At 39.9% G+C, this 22,565-nt stretch overlaps 1 protein-coding gene across 1 annotated transcript in view; it reads right to left on the reverse strand.

Annotated features, from left to right (window-relative positions):
• Nucleotides 1–5,199: 5,199 nt before the first annotated feature.
• Nucleotides 5,200–22,565, reverse strand: part of LOC125460703 (zinc finger CW-type PWWP domain protein 2-like) — a 114,440-nt gene continuing 97,074 nt past the window's right edge. The window contains exons 8-10 of the mRNA XM_059641080.1: nucleotides 22,031–22,104; nucleotides 10,179–10,309; nucleotides 5,200–5,379 (exon numbers count right to left, since the gene is read on the reverse strand). Coding sequence (XP_059497063.1) covers nucleotides 5,200–5,379; nucleotides 10,179–10,309; nucleotides 22,031–22,104 — 385 coding nt within the window. The remainder of the gene's footprint in view (nucleotides 5,380–10,178; nucleotides 10,310–22,030; nucleotides 22,105–22,565) is intronic.

The following is a 22,565-nucleotide window of genomic DNA, read 5'->3' on the forward strand; positions in this document are numbered from 1 at the left end:
ATATCTGTAAATTTAGAATCTTAGCGTTGAGTAATGCTCAAAATAACCATTAAATAATATGGATACCAAGTAGTGAATTTGAAAAGTGCAGTCAACAAGGATTTTTAATTTGTTTTTGAAGGTGTAGTGATCAAATTACTGAAGTTGCAATGCATCTTGTTACACTTGTAGTTAGCTATCTGAAAACAAAAAGCACAGAATTCTACTCAAGGCAGAATGGTGACTTCTTAACCTGCTAATGGAAATTGTTGACAGTTGTTTTGTCTGTTTCTTCAATACTGGTTTCAAACTAGATTTTCGCATAGACTTCAAGCATGCCTTTATACTTTGATAAACAAACTTCAGCTTTTCAGAGCTGCACCATTGCAGCATAGAAAGTCACAGCATTTCGGATTATTGTCAACTTCTTACAAACTTTTCACTTCTTTCTGAAACCACTTTCAAATCTTTTGTTAGCAGCCAACACTCTGTTTTAGCAATTACTTGGCTTGAATTTAAGGCAAGCTTTCATTGTAACAATTATGGACTCTTTCTGTGAATACATTATATTTCCAATGGGGACCTCCCCGTGGACCTAGATAATCAGGGGATTGCTCCACAATGCTGTACCAGATTGCTGGAGGACCTTCATTATGAACATATTCAGGGTGAGACCCATTCTTTTATATGCCTCTATAAAGGTGCTAACAATGGTCTGGAGTAAATCCTCTGACATTGCACATATACAAGCATCATCTGCATTCTGCAGCTTGATTACAATAGTTGGGGTGAATTTGATTTTGGCTTGAAGGCAGAAGAGGTTAAATAATTTCCCACAGGTTCTGTAAGTTTACTCAGCTGCAGTGAAGAGCTTGTTGGTAGTAAGGTGAAGAATTGCAGCAAGGTAGATCAGGGACAATGTTGGAGCAATGATGAAGCCCTGCTTGACACAGGGAGTGGGTTGCTGGTGAAGCCATTTGTATTATCAAGATTTCCATGTTGTCGTAGAGCAGGTAAAGGATGTTGACAAATTTCACGGTAGTTCCTGCCCTCCCCTATATGGGTCTGAGACATGGACTGTCTACAGCAGACACCGCAAGGTGTTCCAGCAGTACCATCAATGCAACCTGCGCAAGATCTTACGAATCTGCTGGAAACAAAGACATACTAACACCAGTATTCTTGATCAGGCCAAAATCCTGACCATTAAGCCACTGATCACCCTTGATTGGCTAGATGGGTTGGGCATGTCATCCATATGACTGACATGAGACTCCCCAAGAAGGTGCTCTACTCCAACCTTCGAAATGGCAGGCAAGGCCCAGGTGGACAGAGGAAGTGCTTCAGTGATACCCTCAAGGCCTCACTGGCAAAGTGCTGCATTCCCACAGACATTTGGGAATAACTAGCCTAAGACCATCCAAAGTGGAGGGCATGCATTCAGAAAGCATCAAGAACTTCAAGACTTGTGTCGGAAAAAAGTCGAAACCAGGCGAAAATAGCAAAAGGAGCACACTGCGACAATGCCCCATCCCAGCCCTTCTTACGATCCTGATGATCTTCTACAGCAAGTGGAACAGGGCCTGTGGTAGATGCTTCAGTCTGTACAGCCACCTAGAGACTCACCCTGAGAATGGAAGAGAGCCATCCTTGTCTGTGAGGGACTACCAAAGATGATGAATGATGCTGAATGATTTGTGCTTTTTCAAGTTGCTAAACAGGAAGTGTTATGTATCATATTCTCAGTTCTCACTGATTTCAGTATTTTCTCTCTGTATTACAATATGCAGTTCTAGTTTTGGGTCTATTAGCAATTCTTTCTTTGTGTCACATACTGTACTGTTTAGGATAGCAACATTTTCCTGACAGCCATAACTATTGGCTTTGCAGCTTATTTACCAATTCCTGTCGTTCTTTATTTTCCTTATCCAAAGAACACAGATGTGAACTGTAATTTAACTTACTCCTTCTGTTGCTATCTCAGTTGTTCCTTTCTGAACCATTGTAGAATCCAAAACTTTCCAAGGACACATTTGTAATCTTCATCACACACTTCAATGACTTCTAATACAGCTCCGATTGCTAATGCTCTTACCTTTTCTGTTAAATTGTCCATCAACTACAGTGTAGGATATTACCATAAGATCATCAGCCTATCAAGTCTGCTTTGCCCTTCAATGAGATCATGGCTGATCTGTCAAACCTCAACTCCATTTTTCTACCTTTTCTCCATAACCTCAATTCCTGAACTGATTGAAATAAGCCTTGAATATACTTCATGACCCAACATCCACAGTCCTCCACGATAAAGGACTTCACAGATTCACTAGCCTCTCAGGGAAGAAATTACTCCTCATCATTGTCTTAAATGAGCAACCTGAAATTATGCCCTCTGGTCCTGGATATTCCCACAAGGGAAACAACCTTTCCACATCTACCCTTTCATATCCTGAAGAATCTTGTATGTTTCAGTAAGGTTACCTCTCATTCTTCTAAGTTCCCATGAGTACATGTCCAATCTACTGAATCTCCCCTCATAAAATAATTCCTGCAGACTTGCTATTAATTTGGTGAACGTTCTCTGGTCTGCCTCCAATTCGAGGATATATTTTCTTAGATAAGGGGCCAAAACTGATCACAGTATTTCAACTGTGGTTTGATTTGTGCCTTGAATAGTTTTTACAGAGCCTCTCTGCTTTTATACCCCATGCCCTGTGAAATAGAGGCCAATGATCCATTTGCCTTCCCTATTAGCTGCTGAATTTAAATACTAGCTTTCAATTAATTATATATGAGGACTCCAAAATCTGCATTCTGTAGCTCTCTGTAGTTTTCCATATTCTTTCAAAGTGCATAATATCACATTTTCCCATATTATATTCAATCTGTCAATTCTTTGTCACTCACTTAACCTTTCTGTGTCCTTTACAGACTCTTTGTGTCATCCTCACAACTTGCCTCCCCACTTCTTTTTGTGCTACCTGCAAACTTGGCTATAATATTCACTTTCCTCAGCTAAGTCATTAATATATATTATAAATAACCGAGGCCCCAGCGCTGATCCCTGTAGCACTGTACTAGTTATGGGTTACATCCTCTTATCCCTCCTCAGGGTCATAGACATCTACAATACAAAAAAATGGCCCTTCAGCCTATCTGTCCAAGCCAGTGAAAAACAACCACCTAACTATTCTAAATACATTTTCCAAGAGTTGGCCCATGACCTTGTATGCCCTGGTGTTGCAAATGCACATCTAAATGGGCAGAAGGGTCCATTCTTGTGTTGTATAGTTCTAAATACTTCTTAAGTGTTAGAGGGTTTCTGCCTGTACCAGCCTTAAGGCAGTGAGTTCTAATTCCTACCGTACTGTAGGTGAAAAAGCTTTTCCTCACAACTGTTCAAACGTTTCTGCCCCTTATCTTATAATCTATGCCCCTGGTCATTGATCCATTAATGAAGAGGAAAAATATCTTCCTGTCCATCCTATCTATGCCCCTCATGATGTTACACATTGCAACCATGTACCCTCTCAATTCCCTCTGCTCTAAGGAAAACAATATAAAATATAATACAGTGTGGTGCTGGAGCAACATAGCAGGCCAGGGAGGATCAGAAGAACAGTTTGTTCAATCTCTCTTCATAACTTAATCTCCCTAGACTGGACAACATCCTGGCAAATTTACTGTTCGCCCTCTCCATTACTATCATATAACGTGGATTTCAGAAGTGTAGTCAATAATTTAGCTGTATAAACCAAAGGTTTATAGTGCCTGCTCTTAAAACTCTGTGGCTTGATGAATAAAGGCAAGTGTATCTCTCTGTCTGCAATTTATTTAAGTACAAGATAATCAAGCAGAGTCGGCATTATCTTGTGATTAAGAAATCATGCTTAACTAATTCTATTAGACTTCTTATAGGTTGCGGATAAAGGGGAATGGTGTATCTCCAGAACTTTAAGAAATGAAATGCCACCAAGTTATTTTGAAAAATAAAAGCTCATGGTGTAAAGGGTACTATATTGGCATGAATAGAGTATTAGCTGGCTAACAGGAAGCAGAAAGTGGGCAAGCAAAGGTCTTTTTCAGGATGGTGAGATATATTGAGTAGTGTGCCGCAAGGATGAGTGCTGGGATCTCAACTGTTTTCAACTTATGTAAAAGACTTGGATGATGGGGCAGAGGTTATACTTGCCAAATTGTTAATGATGAGGAGAATTAGGGAAGTGAGTTGTGAAAATTACATAAGGAGGTAACAAAAAGGAATAGGTAGGTTAAGTGAGTAAGCAAAATCTGCCAAATGAAGTATAATGTGGGAAAATGTAAAATTGCTCATTTTGGCAGGAAGAATAAAATGGGGATAAATTGCAGACCTTTGAGATACAGAATGATCTGGTTGTCAGAAAAGGCTAATATATTGGTACAGCAAGTAATTGGGAATCCAATGGAATTTAGTCAAATTATTGCAAGGGGAATGCGACTTGTGAATAACATAAAAGATGAAGCAAGACTATCTCAGTATCGAGATAGGTCTCACTGGATTTCTCATCCAATTTTGCCATTCATCTCTCCATAGCCCAGATCACTTAGGCCCCTAAAAGATTTTACCCTTTGCTTTATTTGGTACCTCATCATTATTTCCTTTGGTCATCCATAGTTACTTTCTTTGTCAAATAAAGAAAATAGCAGGTCTTGCAAACATGATCAAAATAATTTCTACATGTTTAACAAAAATTGCATTGCAGTATATATGGTGCCTTCTGTTTGCCAGAATGATGCATCATGGTAATACTTGAATTTGTGGTACTACAACCATTTTTCAGTACCCTTGGTATAGTGTTTAAATGCTTTTGCCTCAACACTGACAGAAAGAGGCAGAAAGGAAGATTTCATTACAATAAGCAAGAATCAAATTACAAAACATTTAAAAAATTTTTTTAAACTGAGGTCAATGAAACCAGAAGCTGGTTTATGGGTTCTATAAAATAAAATAAACAATGGAAGTACACTTGTCAATAAAATCTTTCTATATTTCAAATACCTGAAACTAATAAAAATACAAATTCACATCTGTTTACAAGATAGTGGGATAACATAACACAACCATATATAAACAAAATCATGACACAATGTGGATTTCTGTCTGAAAATGAAGATGAAGTCATTTAGTTAAATGAATATTTTCCAGTTTGTTTAAGAAAGAAGCAAACAGTAGAAATTATATTAAAGGCACACTTCCAGCTCAGCCATAATAATATCAATCTCTTTCAACTGATTTGTGATTTCTTCAATGCACTTCCCAGTCTTAAATTCTATTCCATCAATTAATATGCAATCTTTTTCATCATCTGTGGAAACTTTCAGTGCGGTCTCTTGAAAAGTTGTAGCTTTCCAGTCAGATAACTAAAAAAAAATGGAAGTACACTTGTCAATAAAATCCTTCTGTATTCAAACACTTGAAATTAATAAAAATGGCCGATTCACATTTGTTTGCAAGGTAGTGGGACAAGATAACACAACCATATATAAATACAATCATGACACTATATGGGATGTCCTTCCTGAACACAGAACCTCAGCACATTCTCTGCTAATCTTCATTGTGAGCTATTTTCTTGACAGTTTTTTTTTTATTAGTGGTGGTTTGTTACTGCTTTTTGCTCTCAAGGTAGCCCAAAGAGGTAAGCTGTAAATCTGCCTTAGCCAGATGGAAAACAAGCTCACACTGTTGTTATTACCTGCTAGCTGTTCAGGCAACTGAGCTACTGACCCCCACAATCATGGTGGATTAATAATAAGTGAGTGAAAGAACCAACAGCGAGCAGTGATAGGAACGGGTCCTGTCACTATGATCAACGACAGCAAAGCCTGCTGTCAGAGAAAACTTGAAAATAATAAATGAAAGTGTAGAAACTAAGGAATGAAAAACTTCTAAAAAAACGCTTGTTTATTACCTTATTCACAATGAAAAGCATGAATAATATGGTTAGCTGAGTCCATTTCTCAGGAAAGGTAAACAATACCTCAGGAAAAATAAGGCTTCAAAATCAATCAAATGGAAGCTTTGTACAAGTTAAATTGGTTTCAGAGAAATAAGTCCTCAAGGATGGATGATACTTATCCCAGTATCCTGAAGTGATTAGTTTGATATTGGTTCTTGGGATGTGAACATTTTGGGCAAAGCCGACCTTTATTGTATATCTCTGATTGTTCTTGATAAGGAGGTGACGATCTGCCTTCTTGAACTGCTGCAATTCACTCGGTATAGTGCATCAAGGAAGGCAGTTTCTGGACTTTAATCCAATGACAGTGAAGGAACAGCAATATATTTCCAAGTCAAGACAGTGTGTGACTTGGAGAGAATCTTGCATGAATTTCTCTCGTGTTCATATTCATCAGCAGCCCTTGTTCATCTAGATCGTAGAAGTCGAAAGTTTTAAAGGTGCTGTAAAAGTATTCCTGGTAAACTGTCATGTTGCAGATGCATGTTGTAGATGATACGCCACAACAATTATGCCTTGGTGGTGGAGGCACAGCATTTTTAAACTGGTTGTTGGAATGCCGATCAAGCAGGATGTTTTATTTTGGATGGTGTCAACTACTGCTGTATTGCTGAAATTTCATTGTCCTGAGCAAATGGAGAGCATTCTTTCACGTTCCCTACTTGTGTCTAATCGATTAAAAACAACTGATTCTGGAAAATTAGGAGGTGAAATACTCTAGCCTCTGACCTGTTCTTGTAGCTACAATATTTCTGTGTTATGTTTGGTTAAATTTCCGATCAATGGTAATGCCCAGAACATTTATGATGGGATATTTCAGTGTTGTTAATGTTAATAAGATTCCAACCATTAAATCCATACCAGATTTCCCATCACAAATACTCCTTGACCTATATCATTCAATAAATGCTGAACCACATTATCCAGCAATACAGCAACATAATAAAAAAAAGGAATAATCATCCTTGAGAATTTCCTTGTGCCTTTGTTGTGAATGCCTTGCTTCTTACACAGTGCTGCCTTAATAAATGTAGCATGACTCGTATAAGGCTGCCAACTTTCACTGGGAAAGATTGCAAATGCATTTGCTGAATGCACTCAAGCAACTTTGAAACCAAATCACCCTGCTTTGGACTGCACTATTTCAGCATGGGTATCATGCAGTTTTGGCTGGCTGACAGAAAGGCAAAAGAAGGATACTCATGGCTCGGTCACAATGGAAACAGGAATGTTGTTATCCCTGGGACAGAATAGCTTGTTCATGCTCTATGATCCCACTGTCATTACCTCAGAAATCCTAGTAATCTGTTGGGAGTATAAATTGCTGGATAGCCAGAAAAGCCTTACTGCCACTTTGGGCATTGAGATCATAACGGCAACAATCTGAACCTGCATGACAAAAGTCAAGGAACTCCGGATCTTTAGCTGAGCTTTCACCGTGGCATTGAGTTATTGGGTGGCTTTTGTGATTGCTGCATTGGAAGATGAAAAAGCAAACATCAGCCTTGTTCATTGTGAAATTCAACACACCCCCAGCATTTGCTTACTAACAATCACCATCAGTGAAAACTCAACCATGCTTTTCTTATCAGAGATAATGGCAACTGCAGATGCTGGAGAATCTAAGATAACAAAGTGTGGAGCTGGATGAACACAGCATCAGAGAGCCTCTCTGATGAAGGGTCGAGGCCCGAAACGTCAGCCTTTGTGCTCCTAAGATGCTGCTTGGCCTGCTGTGTTCATGCTATTCTTATGTTTACCTCACCCTCCCACACTCAGAACTGTTGGCAAGTGTAATGATCCTGTACCAGACTGCCAAATTTGAATAATGATTTAGTTAGGGACAAACAAGTTTATTGTTTAAATGAACAAAATTTGAAATTCCAACTACTTTCTAATAGAATAACATCACAAGATACCATTACTTTAAAGTGAATAAATTAAACTTTACTATACCATGTTAGAAAGGAAACAATTTGCAATATCTAACTTGTACTTGACATGCAGAACGGGCACAAAAAAAACAGAAAGACAGACAAATTGTGGCCGAATGCGCCACACTGCACAATGAAAGGCAGATGCAGCCAACACAAATCCGACAGATCTGTCAACAATTCATTGAGATGACAAAATACTAAGTCATAAAATTTTATTCACAATTTTCCCTCCTCCTCATGGGTTTCAATTATATACATCCAAAAATTTAAACTTTGATTTTCCCTCAAAAACCATTCTGACTTAGACTTTCTCAACGTTTGCTCACTTCCCAGTAGTTTGATCTCCTACAATGAGTGCGATCCTCTAGAGACATCAGGCTGCACTCCAACTTATTCGGTCCTCTAACAGAAGAGTACTTATTGAAAGGGTTACTTTTGCGCCATCAGTCAGCAGCACCAAGTCAAAAGATCTTCAGCTGCCTTCCCAGCTCCAAATAGTTTTGTCTAAGTCTCAACTGTACTGAATGGCCAAATGGGATTCTCCTTTGGTCCACCCTTGTCAGCTCCCAGGATTTCTGAGCCCGAATTGTCTGGAGCTACTAATAATATTGCATATTCATATAGGACTTCTTCCTCTGATCTTCTCCTAATAGTTTCTCTTCTGGTTATCCCTTTCAGTGGTCTCTACTCTTCTATGGATTGGGACTGCCATGCTGCCATACAATGTCTTGTAGTCTTTGTTTTTACATGCCACCCCACCATGCGGGCATATGTTTCCCCTTACAAAGCTGTAAAAAAAGAGCATGAACAGAGTTTGCACAGCCTGTGATATAAACATACTCACAGCATGCTCCAAAACTCTTGGGTCTACCAGGAATTAGAGTCCTCAGCCTCCACCCAGTAGAGAGTAATTTCAAGTTTCATAGCACAAGCCTCATATTTTCAACGTACATACATTGGAAGTTATTCAACCATGGCAGCCACATCATCCAAATATATTTCAGGACACTGACTGGAACACTTCCCTTTGTTGCAAAGGTAACTGTTGAACATCAAGCAGCAGTAGGAAAAAAGTTAGAAGAGAACAAGTGCACCTTTATGTTTAATTTTCATGGAGAAGATAATACTGACCACCATGAGAAGGCACATCACTGAAGCAACTAATAATGAGGATATAGGCATACCTAATTCTTCTTCTTTTATTTGAAATCTGCAACCAGACACTTTTAGGTAAATGTCTATCTGAACAGTGGGACACATTCAAGTAGGAAATAGTGAGCGCATCGAGCCATTATGTTCCAATAAAGTATGGGAGCAACAGATCTAGCAAACTCTGGATGTTGAAGAATTAACAATATTTGATATGGAGAAAAAGAGATGCTTATGGTAGACAATGAGGGCTCAAAATAGCAGAAGCTCTGGAGAATATCGAATATAGAAGGAATTAAAAAAAACCCCAGGAAATTAGGACAAAAAAAGGGGGCATGAAAGAATGATGGCAGGTAAAATAAATGAAAATCCCAAGTTAATTTTCAAGTACAATAAGCATGAAGAGATAACTAGGGAAAGAAGAAGGCTCATTAAGGACCACAGTGGTAATTTGTGCATGGAGACAGACGACATAGGTAGAGTTCTCAATGAATATATTTTGCCTGTGTTCACTAGTGAGAGGGACAATGTGGGTACAGAAATCAAAGAGAAAGACTGTAATATACTTAAAGACATTAGCATGGACAGCATGGCAGGCTTAAAAGTAGATAAATTATCAGGGCCTAATGAAATGTATCCCAGGCTGTTGAATGAGGCAAAGCAGGAAATAGCAGAGACACTGGCAATAATTTTCAATTCCTCTTTGGTCACAGGAGAAGTACCAGAGAGAAGAAACAACTAAATAAACAGGAGAAGGAGTACACCATACAATCTTTTGAGCCTGCTCTATGATTCATTACATTCATGGCTATTATCTTGCCTTTTTCCCAAACAATCTTCAATCCTTTAATTTCCTGTTTCTTTACTAACACCACTACTTTGCCTTTTGTTTAAGGGCAACTTTGTCAGTTGATCCCTCCTGCCCTCTATGAATTAAAGACACAAAAGCAATTATCAAGAGTTTAAATTACACAATCAGGCATTTTTTTCGGAGGAAAATAATCAGATGACCAGTAATAGATAAAATAACATTTAGCAATCAACATTCAACTATAAACAGTAGACCAAATAAAATCCTTATGCTTTATTGATGTTATGTCTTTTATAATCATACCTTATATTCCTGATGCTTTTTGCTGCGTTCTTGCTTTTCCATCATGAGTGATTTAGTACACATGTCAGATTCTTTAATTTGCTTCAGCATTTCTTCTAAATCTTGCATTAAGTTTTCTGCCTGTAAAACATCTAATGAAAGATATATTCCTTCAATCTACCATGACTATATTGTAACTAGTTGTTTATGATGATTAAAGTATGATTTAGAAAAAGGTGTCTGAATTAAATGCTATATTTGTTTAGGGTGTGTGTGAGGTTGATGCAGCTCACTGACAGCATAAATTGAATGTTTCACAATTTAATTGTATTCTGTTTTTAAAATTTACTTCAAACTCTGCTGTACAATTGAATTTTATTTTAACATTTTAGCATTTATTTTCTTGGCCTATCATCTCAGAAACATAACCAGTTAAAATAGTACCTGCAGACACAGACAGCTTGACTCTTTGGAAGTTGCTAAACAGGATTTTTTCCTGAATAAGCAATGCTTGGAAAGCTCTTTGCTCAGATAGGGAATAACCCCAGGAAATCATTGAAACAGCACAGGAAATTGTTTGGAGAAAGTCTTAAAACATTTCTGGAACATCATATGGAGTGTGACCACTTAAAGGTAAGTACCTATACATCAGATCATTGTTGTTGAATACAGTTTCAGTCTTTTAAAAGGCTACGTATAGTTTCTATGCATTCTCATCTTTGTAAAGACTTTAGGCTGAATCTTACGTATTTTGGTAAAGTGTCATTTCCATTGAATTTCATCGAGGGTTTCTCTCCACAAGGCCTACCGAGTTTTCTCATGTTATTATCCCAAACTTGCATCATTAACTATTCACCCTACCCCTTTGGCAGCCCTCTCATTTGGTGCCACCTCAATTCCACCACTTGCTGTGGCTTGAAGAATTCGCTATTGCTGGAATATCTCAGAATAGACGATCATGCCTTGTGAGAGTGCAGTCTTCGAACCCTGACTGTGCACTTGGCTGAGCCTTTGCAGTTTGGAATTGCTCTTTGCAATCAATATAATGGTACAGCATTCACAAACCAGCACTTCTCACAGAACATATGTGCCACTTCCTTCTACATACAACTACTTCTCCAATCACTAGTCCACTCACTGTTCAAGCACCAGATTGCACAACTTATTGGTCATCCCATCTTATAGCCCTCCCTAAGTCTATGCTACTCCTTCCCAAATCCATTTGTAAACCACCAGCTTATTTTTGTCTAATGTGGGGTCATCACATACTGGGAAGTACTCAAACAATGAAAAATATTAACTTTGCTATACAAACACCAAAGGTGAACAGAAATCAAATAAACGGAGGCAGTATTTCCCTCCTGGAATACAAACAAACTGCTTGCATGTTGAGCAATAAGTATTTTATAGTCAATGATTGATCACAGAGTACATTAGAGGCATATCAGAGCTGTCCACGCAGCTGCACCTCATCTTCAGGAGGGCTATTATATGCTCCACCTCGGCCCTGGTTGATGATTGGCCTGCTAATTAACTATGCTCCGCCTCAGTCGGGGGAGGCGGGGAATTGTAATGGTCATCAGTTTTTGTTGCAGTGGGTAGACCTCGATCCTCATTAGGCGGCCTTGTAGGGTTTTTGAACCCTTAAATACAACAGAAACATGACAGCTTTCAAGGATGCAGGAGTTATAGCAGTTGATAGGATACTGGGTTCAAACCTCTAAGAAGTGTTACCAATGATTACAAATCACCTTCACAGTGATGAAATCGAACCCTTTTCCATAAATGAACATTGTATTATGATGTGGCTGTCTCAGTATGACATATGCATGCAGCTTATGGCACCTTGCACTTAGGGGAGGCCAGCTATGTTGCCAAATCCTACTGCCTAGGCTGTAGTACAAACCTCATTATGCGGAAACAAATTAAACTGATATAATTGCACACAAATGGCCTCGGTCATTGTCTCGTTGTATTTATGGGTGGATGATTGAGAGAGCCAACACAGGTCCTCTGTGGCTCCATGGAAGGAACCAGTTGCAAACATATTCAAAGCTGCTATCACTTTGACAGCCACTGTGAAAGGATGGTCATCCAATTCTTCAGATGACAGATCCTGTTCCAGCAGCTGGCATAGTTCCGTAAAAGCGACCCACGACATCCTCAGATTGTGTTAACATGCGCCTCTCTCATACATGGAGGAAATTGAGGACAAATAACTGTGAACTTCTCTATCTTCCCCACTTCCTGATGGGCCCTCCCACTGTAAACACTTCATGTTTGTTGGTGGCAGCTGTTCAATTTCTGTGTCAGTTTGCTACTAATCCGGTTTTGCTGGCACATCTGTCCCTCCTTCATCTGCTTGTGTCTTTGTTGCATTGTAGCAAAAGCAACAATCACACCTGCTGTGCCGGGTCTTTCAGTCTCACAATGAACCTATGTCAGGAACATAAAGAACAGAACAGGCTCTTATCAAGGAGAATAGTCAACTGTCACATCCCTTACAAATAACAGCTTAACATGCTTCTCAATAGAGCAAATAGCATTCTGACAAGGACAGCAATATGTTGCCTCATCTTGATACTTTGACATAAGACCTTATTTTGTCAAGTGTTTCACCAGTCATCTGACAAATAAATGCAAATAAGTGTCTAAACGCTAGCTGCACATAACCTACAAAAAGCACCATTACATGTGAGAGAATCTTGCATTATTCTCACAGTTCTGGTGGAGAGGGAATTAGTTCTGAGCCTTGTTGCATCATAGGACATCTCATATTAGCTGTATGCATTGTGGCCCACAGTTCCCTCTTTTAAGGGTATCTGTAATTAGTTCTGCTTCACAGAGATATCTGCCTACAATCTGCAAAGATCAGTGAGATGATCGACATTGTCTGTGACCAGCATTTGCACCCCGACTGCTTGTACATTGCAGGTATTTCACATTAGTGATGATATAATTGCAAACAATGCAAATATGTACTCTTCAAAATTCACCATTAATGAAATTGAAAGGCCTCCTGTAACACAGAGATGGAGTGGATGGGCTAAAAGCCCCATTTTGTGAAGAAGGGGTTTACAAATTTGACAAATGTGAGGCCCCTTCAAAAGGCAACACAATTACTTTGACTTCCATGTGCCAATGCTGAAACACACCTGCAGGCACTACACTCTGAACTTTGAACATTAGCTTAAGATCACGCATTTACCTCACCAATGCCTATGGCGCATGATAATGATTGTCTACCCCGAAAGTTGAAGCCTAGTTGCAAAAACAGCAGTCACTTTCTATTTACTCATTGCCTGCACATAGGAGCATTTTTCACTTCACATTGTGAAGCATGAAACACTGCATGGAGCTACGAATGGGTGAGTTCTACACTTCCAATATTTCAGTTGTTCCTGGACAGAGACTCACACACGGATGATGGTGAAAAGAAAGAATATCTTTACATGTGATGGGATATTTACAATGGACTGTCACCTGTGCCACCTATGTGCTCTCAGGTCTTCTTCCTTTCTCTCTCACTACATCTCAGTACAGTCCCAGGGGCCACAGTTGGAGTAGAGGGAAGGTATCCTAAATTGGAACCTCTTGCTTTGGAAGTATGGCTGGATGATCTTAGTGGGATTTGTATTGAGAGGGCCCGTACATTCTGATGTATCCTGTCCACAAATGAGTGTACCCTTCTCTGCTTGACAGGCAGGGTGGAGATGAAAGGCCAGCCATCTCTTCAATGCCTTAAGAAGAGACTTCTGAGGTGGCAGGATTTGATTCCTCCTGCAGCCAGTTAACTACTGGCACGACCCTGTCCCCTTGTAAGGAAGGGAGTCAGAGTGACATCAAGGTTCCTCATTCCCTGTCACCTTGGCATTGATGCCAAGCACCAATGGTTAGAGCTTTGGAGTGCAAATCTGTGTGCATACCCAACAGATTCTGAGACTGCTGTACCCAGGTCTCCATTTCATCTAGCAGTCTGTCCATGGAGGCACTCAGATACAAACATGACTGAAGCAGCATCATGGATACGGCATTGCTGCACACTTGTTTTCATTGCCCAATGCCTCTAACAAACCTGCCTGCTGATCCTGTGTCTACTTGTATGCATATATGAAGCCCCTAACATCATGGGTTCCTCTCCTTCCAGGGGCAGAGCAAATGTAATATTATGATGCCTAATCTTCTGAGTGTCAGCAACATGGGGTATCTCTCCTCAGACATTTGCAGAGAAGTATTTAGCAGTATTTGTTCTGGTGACGTAGGGAGTGGGCAGCGGGGAATGGCATGGCATCCATGCTTTCTTCCTCAAAGGTGGTGGAGTGCAGCCACCTTGACCACAGCCATCATGGAATCCTGCAATTGACAAAGAGGAAATGTCATAAACAAGGTTGGTGCATGATGTTGTGGATGCTAACATAAAATACACAGTGACAGCATTGGGAGGGTAGCACATCAATAACAATGTATGTCACTTCATTGGCGGGGCACAGAGGCTTCCACGACCCCACAATAGCAGCTCGCAGTCTTCACTGCTGACAGCCAAAATTCTCTCCTCATAGGTGCTGTTGTGTGCATGTCAGGCACACTGCCACCTATCTTGGCCTTTTTGGACCTGCTTTGAGCAATTTACTCCTGGAAAGGAGATGTGAGGATTTGAGTAATCTAAGTGGGTTCCATTTGAAATTGATGTTAAAGACTCTCTTTGTCACTCTCTCCATATTGTATATCACTGCATAGCTACTTCGAATTGGTCCATCTGTCTGATACTATATTTGTGATACCTGTTAATGTTAAGTACATAACGGTTAGATAAAGTATATTTATGTTAGAGCTGAATCCATATTAACAGTGATTGCTGCTGTGTAGTTGATAGGGATGTAGTGAATTAAGCAGTGGCTGAGACAAGTGGTGTGATTAGCAAAAATGCCATCTGAAGATGAACTCATTCAGCTTGAAAGCTTTTATAAGATCATTAAAGTTCTTCCTACAATGGATCCATATCACTAACATTTGCTGCTTTTGCACTGGCTCCTAAGCACATGTCCGGAGAACTTCTTGCCATCAATCCTTTACCTGAGACTGCAAAACATCTCTCCTTCATTCCAGCTCTTCCACCAAGGCCTCTGCACCATTATGAGAAACTTTTAGCGTATTTATCTATAATTGTCAGAAATTATTAATCCTACACAGATACATGACTGCCCTAATCCAACTATAATACTTTTATGATCTGTGTTGAGGCTGTTTTAAAATGGTGTTGGACTCTTGCAAAATCCAGCCCACTGATGATTTGTGCAGTCAGGAAGCAATGTGAATTATATAGGCATAGAAGTAAATGATTCATGTGACCAGTTTGTTTTATCATTAATGGTTGATCTGTAACCGATCTCTACATAACAGTCTGTGCCCTTCATGCCTAAATATCTTTAGGTAACCAAAAATCAACAGCCTCAGTTTTAGAACTAAGAATTAATGAAGGATTAATTGCTGTCCGTAGAAGAGAATTTTGAACTTTTACCATATTTTAGATGCAGCAGTGTTTCTTAATTTCTCTTCTGAAAGGCTTGACTCTAATAGCTTAAAAGAAATCCCTTAGAAAAGGCGGTTTCATTTCACAATTTTAAATGAAGTAATAAAATTACAACTGCTGTAATTATAATCTTCTAAAGTTCTTTCAACCTAGCACTTTTCTTTTAAATTGGAAATTTATGCATGTCATTCCGCTTTTTGAGAAAGCTGACATAGAGAAACTTGTGAGCTATAAACCAGTTGGCCTAACATTTATTGTAGGAATATTACTAGAGTCCATAACCAAATGTAGGATGACTAAATACCTTGCAAACATTAAAATATTCAGAGAAAACCACATGGATTTATAAAGGGAAGGTCTCACCTGTGAAGTCTGATTGAAATTTTTAATGAGTGACTGAAGTGATGGGTAGGATAAAGTCTGAATGTTATTGAAGTGGACTTCCAGAAGAACATTTGATGACTACTCTCATTGGAGATTGCTAGTCAAATTTGAAACTCATGAAATTCAGTGAAAAAAATTGACTTGTTTTGGAAATTGGCTATATGGCAGGAGACAGAGAGTAGGGATAATGAGTAGCTGTACTCTGATTTGCAGAACGTGACTAGTGGTGTCCTGAATGTACCACATTTAACAAAAGCTTAGATGTTGAGATGGAAAGTCATGTATTCAAATTTGCTGACAACTCAAAGATAGGTAGTAAGCTGTTACAGATGGAAACAAAATTACAAAGACTAATCATTTTAATATATTTTCTCCTGGGTTTTGTTCTCAATTAAAGTGGCCACTCAACAAGTGTCCATGTTCTGGATTGAATGACACCTATCAGCAAGGCTTTACCCATTGCTCATCCTGTGTAAAGTTTTCAATTACATAAAGGCCAAACTCTTTTTTGAAGTTATCTATACCTGGTATTCATTCACAGATATTATTTTGATTTCCATGATCTGAAAAGTCAGGACATCAGTCTATGTCTTTTTGATAATTCATACCCATTGGAAAGTCCTCTGGGGAGGCTCCCCTTCAAACAGGAAGGTCTTCTTGTCACTCTACTAGTGGAAAGTGTTTCAAGTGATATTTTTGCCATGTGATGTTATGTGTTTCAAAAACAATGATGGTCTTAACATAGTTCATGGTTTACACTATGCTAATTAAATCATTTTCCTCGGAGCCAAAGTTCATATACTCTCCAATGTTGGGAGACAGTATTGCAAATTTTGTACCCTAAACCACTACAATGACAACTCCCTAACAAGTTATAAAATTTTACATTCTTACTTTTTTTAATCAAAGAGGTTACAGTGTCCTTTTATAACTTCTGTTACACATCACAAAGATGACCGCAGGGTCAGTGCTGGGACCTTTGTTATTTGTTATTTACATAAATGATCTGGATATGAATGTACAGGGAAAAATTAATAAGTTTGCAGATGATGCAAAATTAGGAGGTATCGTTAATGGTGAAGAAGGTTATCAAAAATTACAGAAGGATCTTGATCAATTCGGAACTGAGGACTAGCAAATGCAATTCAATACAGATAAGTGTGAAGTGTTGCATTTTGGAAAGTCAAACCAAGATAGACAGTAAATGGTAAAGTCCTGAGGAGTGTTGTGGGACCTAGGAATACAAGTATATAGTTAGATGAAAGCAGCATCACAGGTAAACAGGGCAGTGTAGAAGACATATAGTGTGCTGGCCTTCATTGGATGAGGCATTGTGAATGGGAATTTGGATGTTATGTTACAGTTGTATAAGTTGTTGGTGAAGCCACATTTGGAGCATTCTGTATAGTTTTGGTCACCCTGTTGTAGGAAATACAAAGTTAAACAGTAAAGTGTCCAAACAAGATTTACGAGGTTGTTGCCAGGACTAGTAGGCCTGAGTTATAGGGAGAGGTTGGCCAGGATAGAACTTTATTCCTTGGAATGTAAGAGAATGAGGGGTGACCTTATTGAGGTGTTTAAAATCATGAGGGGCATAGATAGGATGAATGCATCTAGTCTTTTTCCCAGGAGTGTGGAATTGAAAACTAGAGGGCATGGGTTTGAGAAGAGATGGCAAAAATTTAAGAAGGATCTGAGAGGCAACTTCTTCACACAGAGAGTAGTGCACATATGGAATGGGCTGTTGGAGAAAGCGGTTGAGTCAGGCACAATAGCAACTTTAAAAAAAAATTGGATAGGTGCATGGATGGGAAGGGTTTAGAGGGGTGTGGACCAAATGCAGGCAATTGGGACTAGCTGAGTGGACACCATCAGCATGGACCAGTTTTGGCCGAAGGGCCTGTTTCTCTGCTGTATTACTCTATGACTCTAAATCAGCCCTTGTGTTCCTTTGGACTATGAATATCTCAGAAGGAATGTTGTACCTTTAATCATAAGTTCTTTCCTCCTCCATCAAATGATTTTCTATTGTGGTGACCATTTTCTAAGTGGCTGCAGCTCTCCTCCAACCCATGACTTGATGTCTACAATTAGAATTAAAGTTTGTTTGATCTGGTTCATGAGACCTATCCCTACGATCCTCACCAGGTGGTCTGTCTTGGACCTCAGCCATTACTGATTCAGTATATCAAGTCATACATCTGTTTCCCCATCTCAGAAGTCCAAATCTGAAACTATCAAGGTCTCACTAAGATTTTAATACAGTGATAGTGGGGGCAAAAAGATTGCTTCAGTTTTTGGGGGGAGAACCTGATTTCTAGTGGGGAAATAATTAAGCCAGTCTTGAGGGAGGGGGTGGAGTGAAAATGAAAGAATAGAGATTGGTCAGATGAAAAGTGGGACTCATTTAGACACCCCATAGCAGCTATCACCAGCTGGTTTTCCAAATGGAGAAATATGCTGACTATGGTAATGTCTCCCACAGCACCAGAAGGATGTGAGATGTCATGGTCAAAACAAGGCACAGCAGATCCTTGCTTAATAGATGCTGACTTGGATCTAATGCTGGAAGCCATAGGGCAGAACAGCTGGGTTCTCTTCTGGAGGGAGGTATTGTTGAAATTTCGAACTAATTGAATCTTGACAGAGTGAAAGTCCATCCTAGTAAAGGATCTCAGTGATCTGTTGCTGGGTACCTTTATGATGCCATGGATGCAATCAACAGTAGACTGAACCCGGGAAAATCAAATGATGGAAACAAAATTCATGCCCTTTATCTCTGTGAGTCTGTGTCTGTGCCCTGATAAATCAGTGACAGTGAGATGCAATAGATGCAGCAACTTTTCAGATGCAACCAAAGGACAAAGCTGATCCTTTTAAAGGAGCCTGACATGTCCTTAGCAAACTCTTCCCTTTCTCGTCAACCCTGATCAAAGGTGGGGCAATGAGTACCCATACTAAATCATAAGTCTCATTTTGCTCTGTTGACCTTCTTACGGAGCAGGGGATGGCTTGCGGGACATTACCACCTGCATTCAAGTAAACTGTTGTTGAAGGTTCAGGTAATCCGTCTGTGAAAACTGGAAGTGCAACCTGTCAGTGAAATTTTAAATTAACTTAATTGGTCTGAATTGGAAAGGAAGTAGGATTCCTACCTTTCCCTTCCCCATCACAGCTCAATTTTGCAGAGATAGCACTGTGTGGAGCTGGAGGAACACAGCAGGCCAGGCAGCATCAGAGGAGTAGGAGAGTTGACGTTTCAGGTCGGGACCCTTCTTCAGAAATGGGGGAGGGAGAAGGGAGCTCAAGCGGCACGGTGGCTCAGTGGTTAGCACTGCAGCCTCACAGCGCCAGGGACCTGGGTTCGATTCCCACCTCGGGCGACTGTCTGTGTGGAGTTTGCACATTCTCCCCGTGTCTGCGTGGGTTTCCTTCAGGTGCTCCAGTTTCCTCCCACAGTCCAAAGATGTGCAGTTTAGGTGGATTGGCCGTGCTAAATTGCCCGTAGTGTTCAGGGGTGTGTGGGTTATAGGGGGATGGGTGTGGGTGGGATGCTTCAAGGGGCGGTGTGGATTTGTTGGGCCAAAGGGCCTGTTTCCCCACTGTAGGGAATCTAATCAAATATATAGACAGAGGAGGGATGAAGCTGGGGAAGGTAGGTGGTATGGTGATAGATGAGTGCAGGTAGGGAGTGGTAGGAGTTGGTTAGTGAGGTGGGAGGCACAGATAGGTGGGAGAGAAGATGCGCAGGTTGTGTCTGGGCAGGTTGTGTCAGGTCAAGGAGGCAGGAATGAGAGGGAGGGTTGAGGCCAGGGGTGGGGAGACTTTGAAACTGGTAAAGTCCACATTTCGGTCATTGGGCTGTGGGATCCCAAGGCAGAATATGAGGTGCTGCCCCTCCAGTTTCTGGGTGGCGTCATTGTGACACTGGAGGAGACCCAGGATGGACATGTCACCCAGGGAGTGGGAGAGGGAGTTGAAATGGTTCGCGACTGGAAGGTGTTGTCATTTGACACGAACAGAGCGCGGGTGCTCTACAAAGCAGTCTCCGAGCCTCTGCTTTGTCTCACCAATGTAGAGGAGGCCACTTCGGCAGCAGCAGATACAACGGAACACATTGAGAGATGCGCAGGTGAACATCTGTCTGGTGGGAAGGTGCTGTCTCGTGCTCCCATGAGGAGCTTGAACAGTTAATCAATTTTACTAAACACTTTACCCCAAACTCAAGTTCACCTGGACCATCTCTGATACCTCTCTCTCTTTCCTGGATCTCTCTATCTCCATCTCTGATGACCGCCTTGAAACCGACATTTATTTCAAGCCCACTGACTCCCACAGCTACCTAGACTTTACCTCCTCTCACCCACCTTTCTACAAAAATGTGATCCCCTACTCCTAATTCCTTCACCTCCGCCATGTCTGTTCCCAAGATGTGGTGTACCACTCCCGAACATCTCAGCTGTCCTGTTATTTCAAGGGCTGCAACTTCTCCCCTTTGGTGATTGAAAATGCTCTTGACTGCATCTTTTGCATTTTCTGCACCTCTGCCCTCACATGCCCTCCTCCCAACAGCTCATTCCACACATGCACCACTCTCTGCATGATAAAGTTGCCCCTTAGGTCTCTTTAAATCTTTTCCCTCTCACGTTAAATAGATGCTGTCTAATTTTGGACTCTCCCACCCTGGGGAAAAGGCCTTGCTTATTTACTCTATCCATGCCCCTCATGATTTTATAATCCTCTATAATGTCACCCCTCAGCCCCCGACACTCCAGGGAAAGTAGCCCCAGCCTATTCAGCATCTCCCTCTAAGTCAAACCCAGAACGCTGGCAACATCCTTATAAACCCTTTCAAGTTTCACAACATCTTTTCTTCCTACAGCAGGGACACCAGAATGGCATGCAGTATTCTGAAAGTAGCCTAACCAATGTTTTGTACAGCCACAACATGACGCCCCAACCACTATATTCAATGTACTGACCAATAAAAGCAAACTTTCCAAATGCCTTCTTCACTATCCTATCTAGCTGTGACTCCACTTTTAAGGAACTATGAACCTGTACTTCGAGGTGTCTTTGTTCAGCAACTCTTCCCAGGACTTTACCATTAAATGTACAAGTCCTGCTCTGATTTCCCTTTCCAAAATGCAACACTTCACATTTATCCAAATTTATCTAATGAGCCACTCCTTGGCGCATTAGCCCATCTGATCATGATCCCATTGTACCCTGAGGTAACCTGCATCCAAGCATTTTGTATTACATTTTAAAGTTGCACCCAATCAAAGATACTGCACTTCCAGAAGCCCAAGGCTTTAATATTGTCGGTCTCCCATACTCCATGTGAAGTGACAGAACACTAAAATATCAGAACTATAGTCAGCTACATTCTTGTAACAACTCTCCATTAAAAAACTATATTGACCTACAGTACAAATTATTTGTTGAGTTCCTAATAAAATTAGCACTAATAAATCGGTGTCGCTACATTTGACACTTAATCAATATTAATTGTATTCACAAGGCACTAATGCCTATGTGAAAGATCCCTCACTCTGATCAGTCACCTATTTTGGTTGCATTGTTATGCTAAAATGACAAGCATAGCTCTGATCCCTCCATATATGTAATGAAGGTGAATTGATGCCAGAATCATTACTGGTCAGCATTCCTGAACATGCATAGCGCAGTTAAATCAGTAAAAGAGGCCAGGTTAAAATCAGGTAGGAGCACATTCAAAATCAAAATGAGTTATATGATTAAAATAACAACAGTGCTAACTAATATGATGCTCTATCCATTTTATAAAAGAATAAGTTTTATGAGCTGATGTAACTGGATATCAATTAACAGATGTTACAACATGGAAAAGAAACAGCATCAGTACATAGAATAAACCAAAAATAGACTTAATTTTAAAGTGTTCTGACATTTTTTAATCACAGAAAATTGTACATACCCCTGCTTTCACTTGTTAACATATCATTTCGACCAATTAATGGTGAAGATTCCTGTGCATCTACTTGAAGTTTCCTGAGCATAAAAAACACTAATATTGAACTTTATTGTTTTAAAGGAAGTTTAAATTACAAATATAAAGAGAAATTAAACATAACTTTTAATACTGATTCACAGTTTAAGCTCAAATCATCCAGCCATGTAATCCCATGTTGTTGTTTTAGTGTAAATTGGTATAAAATTATTGTCTTTATTCAAGATCATTCTGGAAAGCATGGCATGATAGCAGCTAAATTGTGCTTTGTTGGTGCATTAGAAATAGTTTTTTTTCAAATACTTTGTACTCAAAAACAACAATTAACACTGTGCTTAATAGCCAAAATATTGCAAAAAATTTTATGGATTCCAAGATTATCTTACAGATTTCAGGAATTAAAGATTAATCTTCTGGGCACACTAACAATCAACCCAGGAGAAAATTGTATTTCTTTTTAGACAATTCTTGACTATTTTCACTTATTAGTTGTAAAATATTG

Source organism: Stegostoma tigrinum, chromosome 2, assembly GCF_030684315.1.
Source record: "Stegostoma tigrinum isolate sSteTig4 chromosome 2, sSteTig4.hap1, whole genome shotgun sequence".
Taxonomy (NCBI): Eukaryota; Metazoa; Chordata; class Chondrichthyes; order Orectolobiformes; family Stegostomatidae; genus Stegostoma; species Stegostoma tigrinum.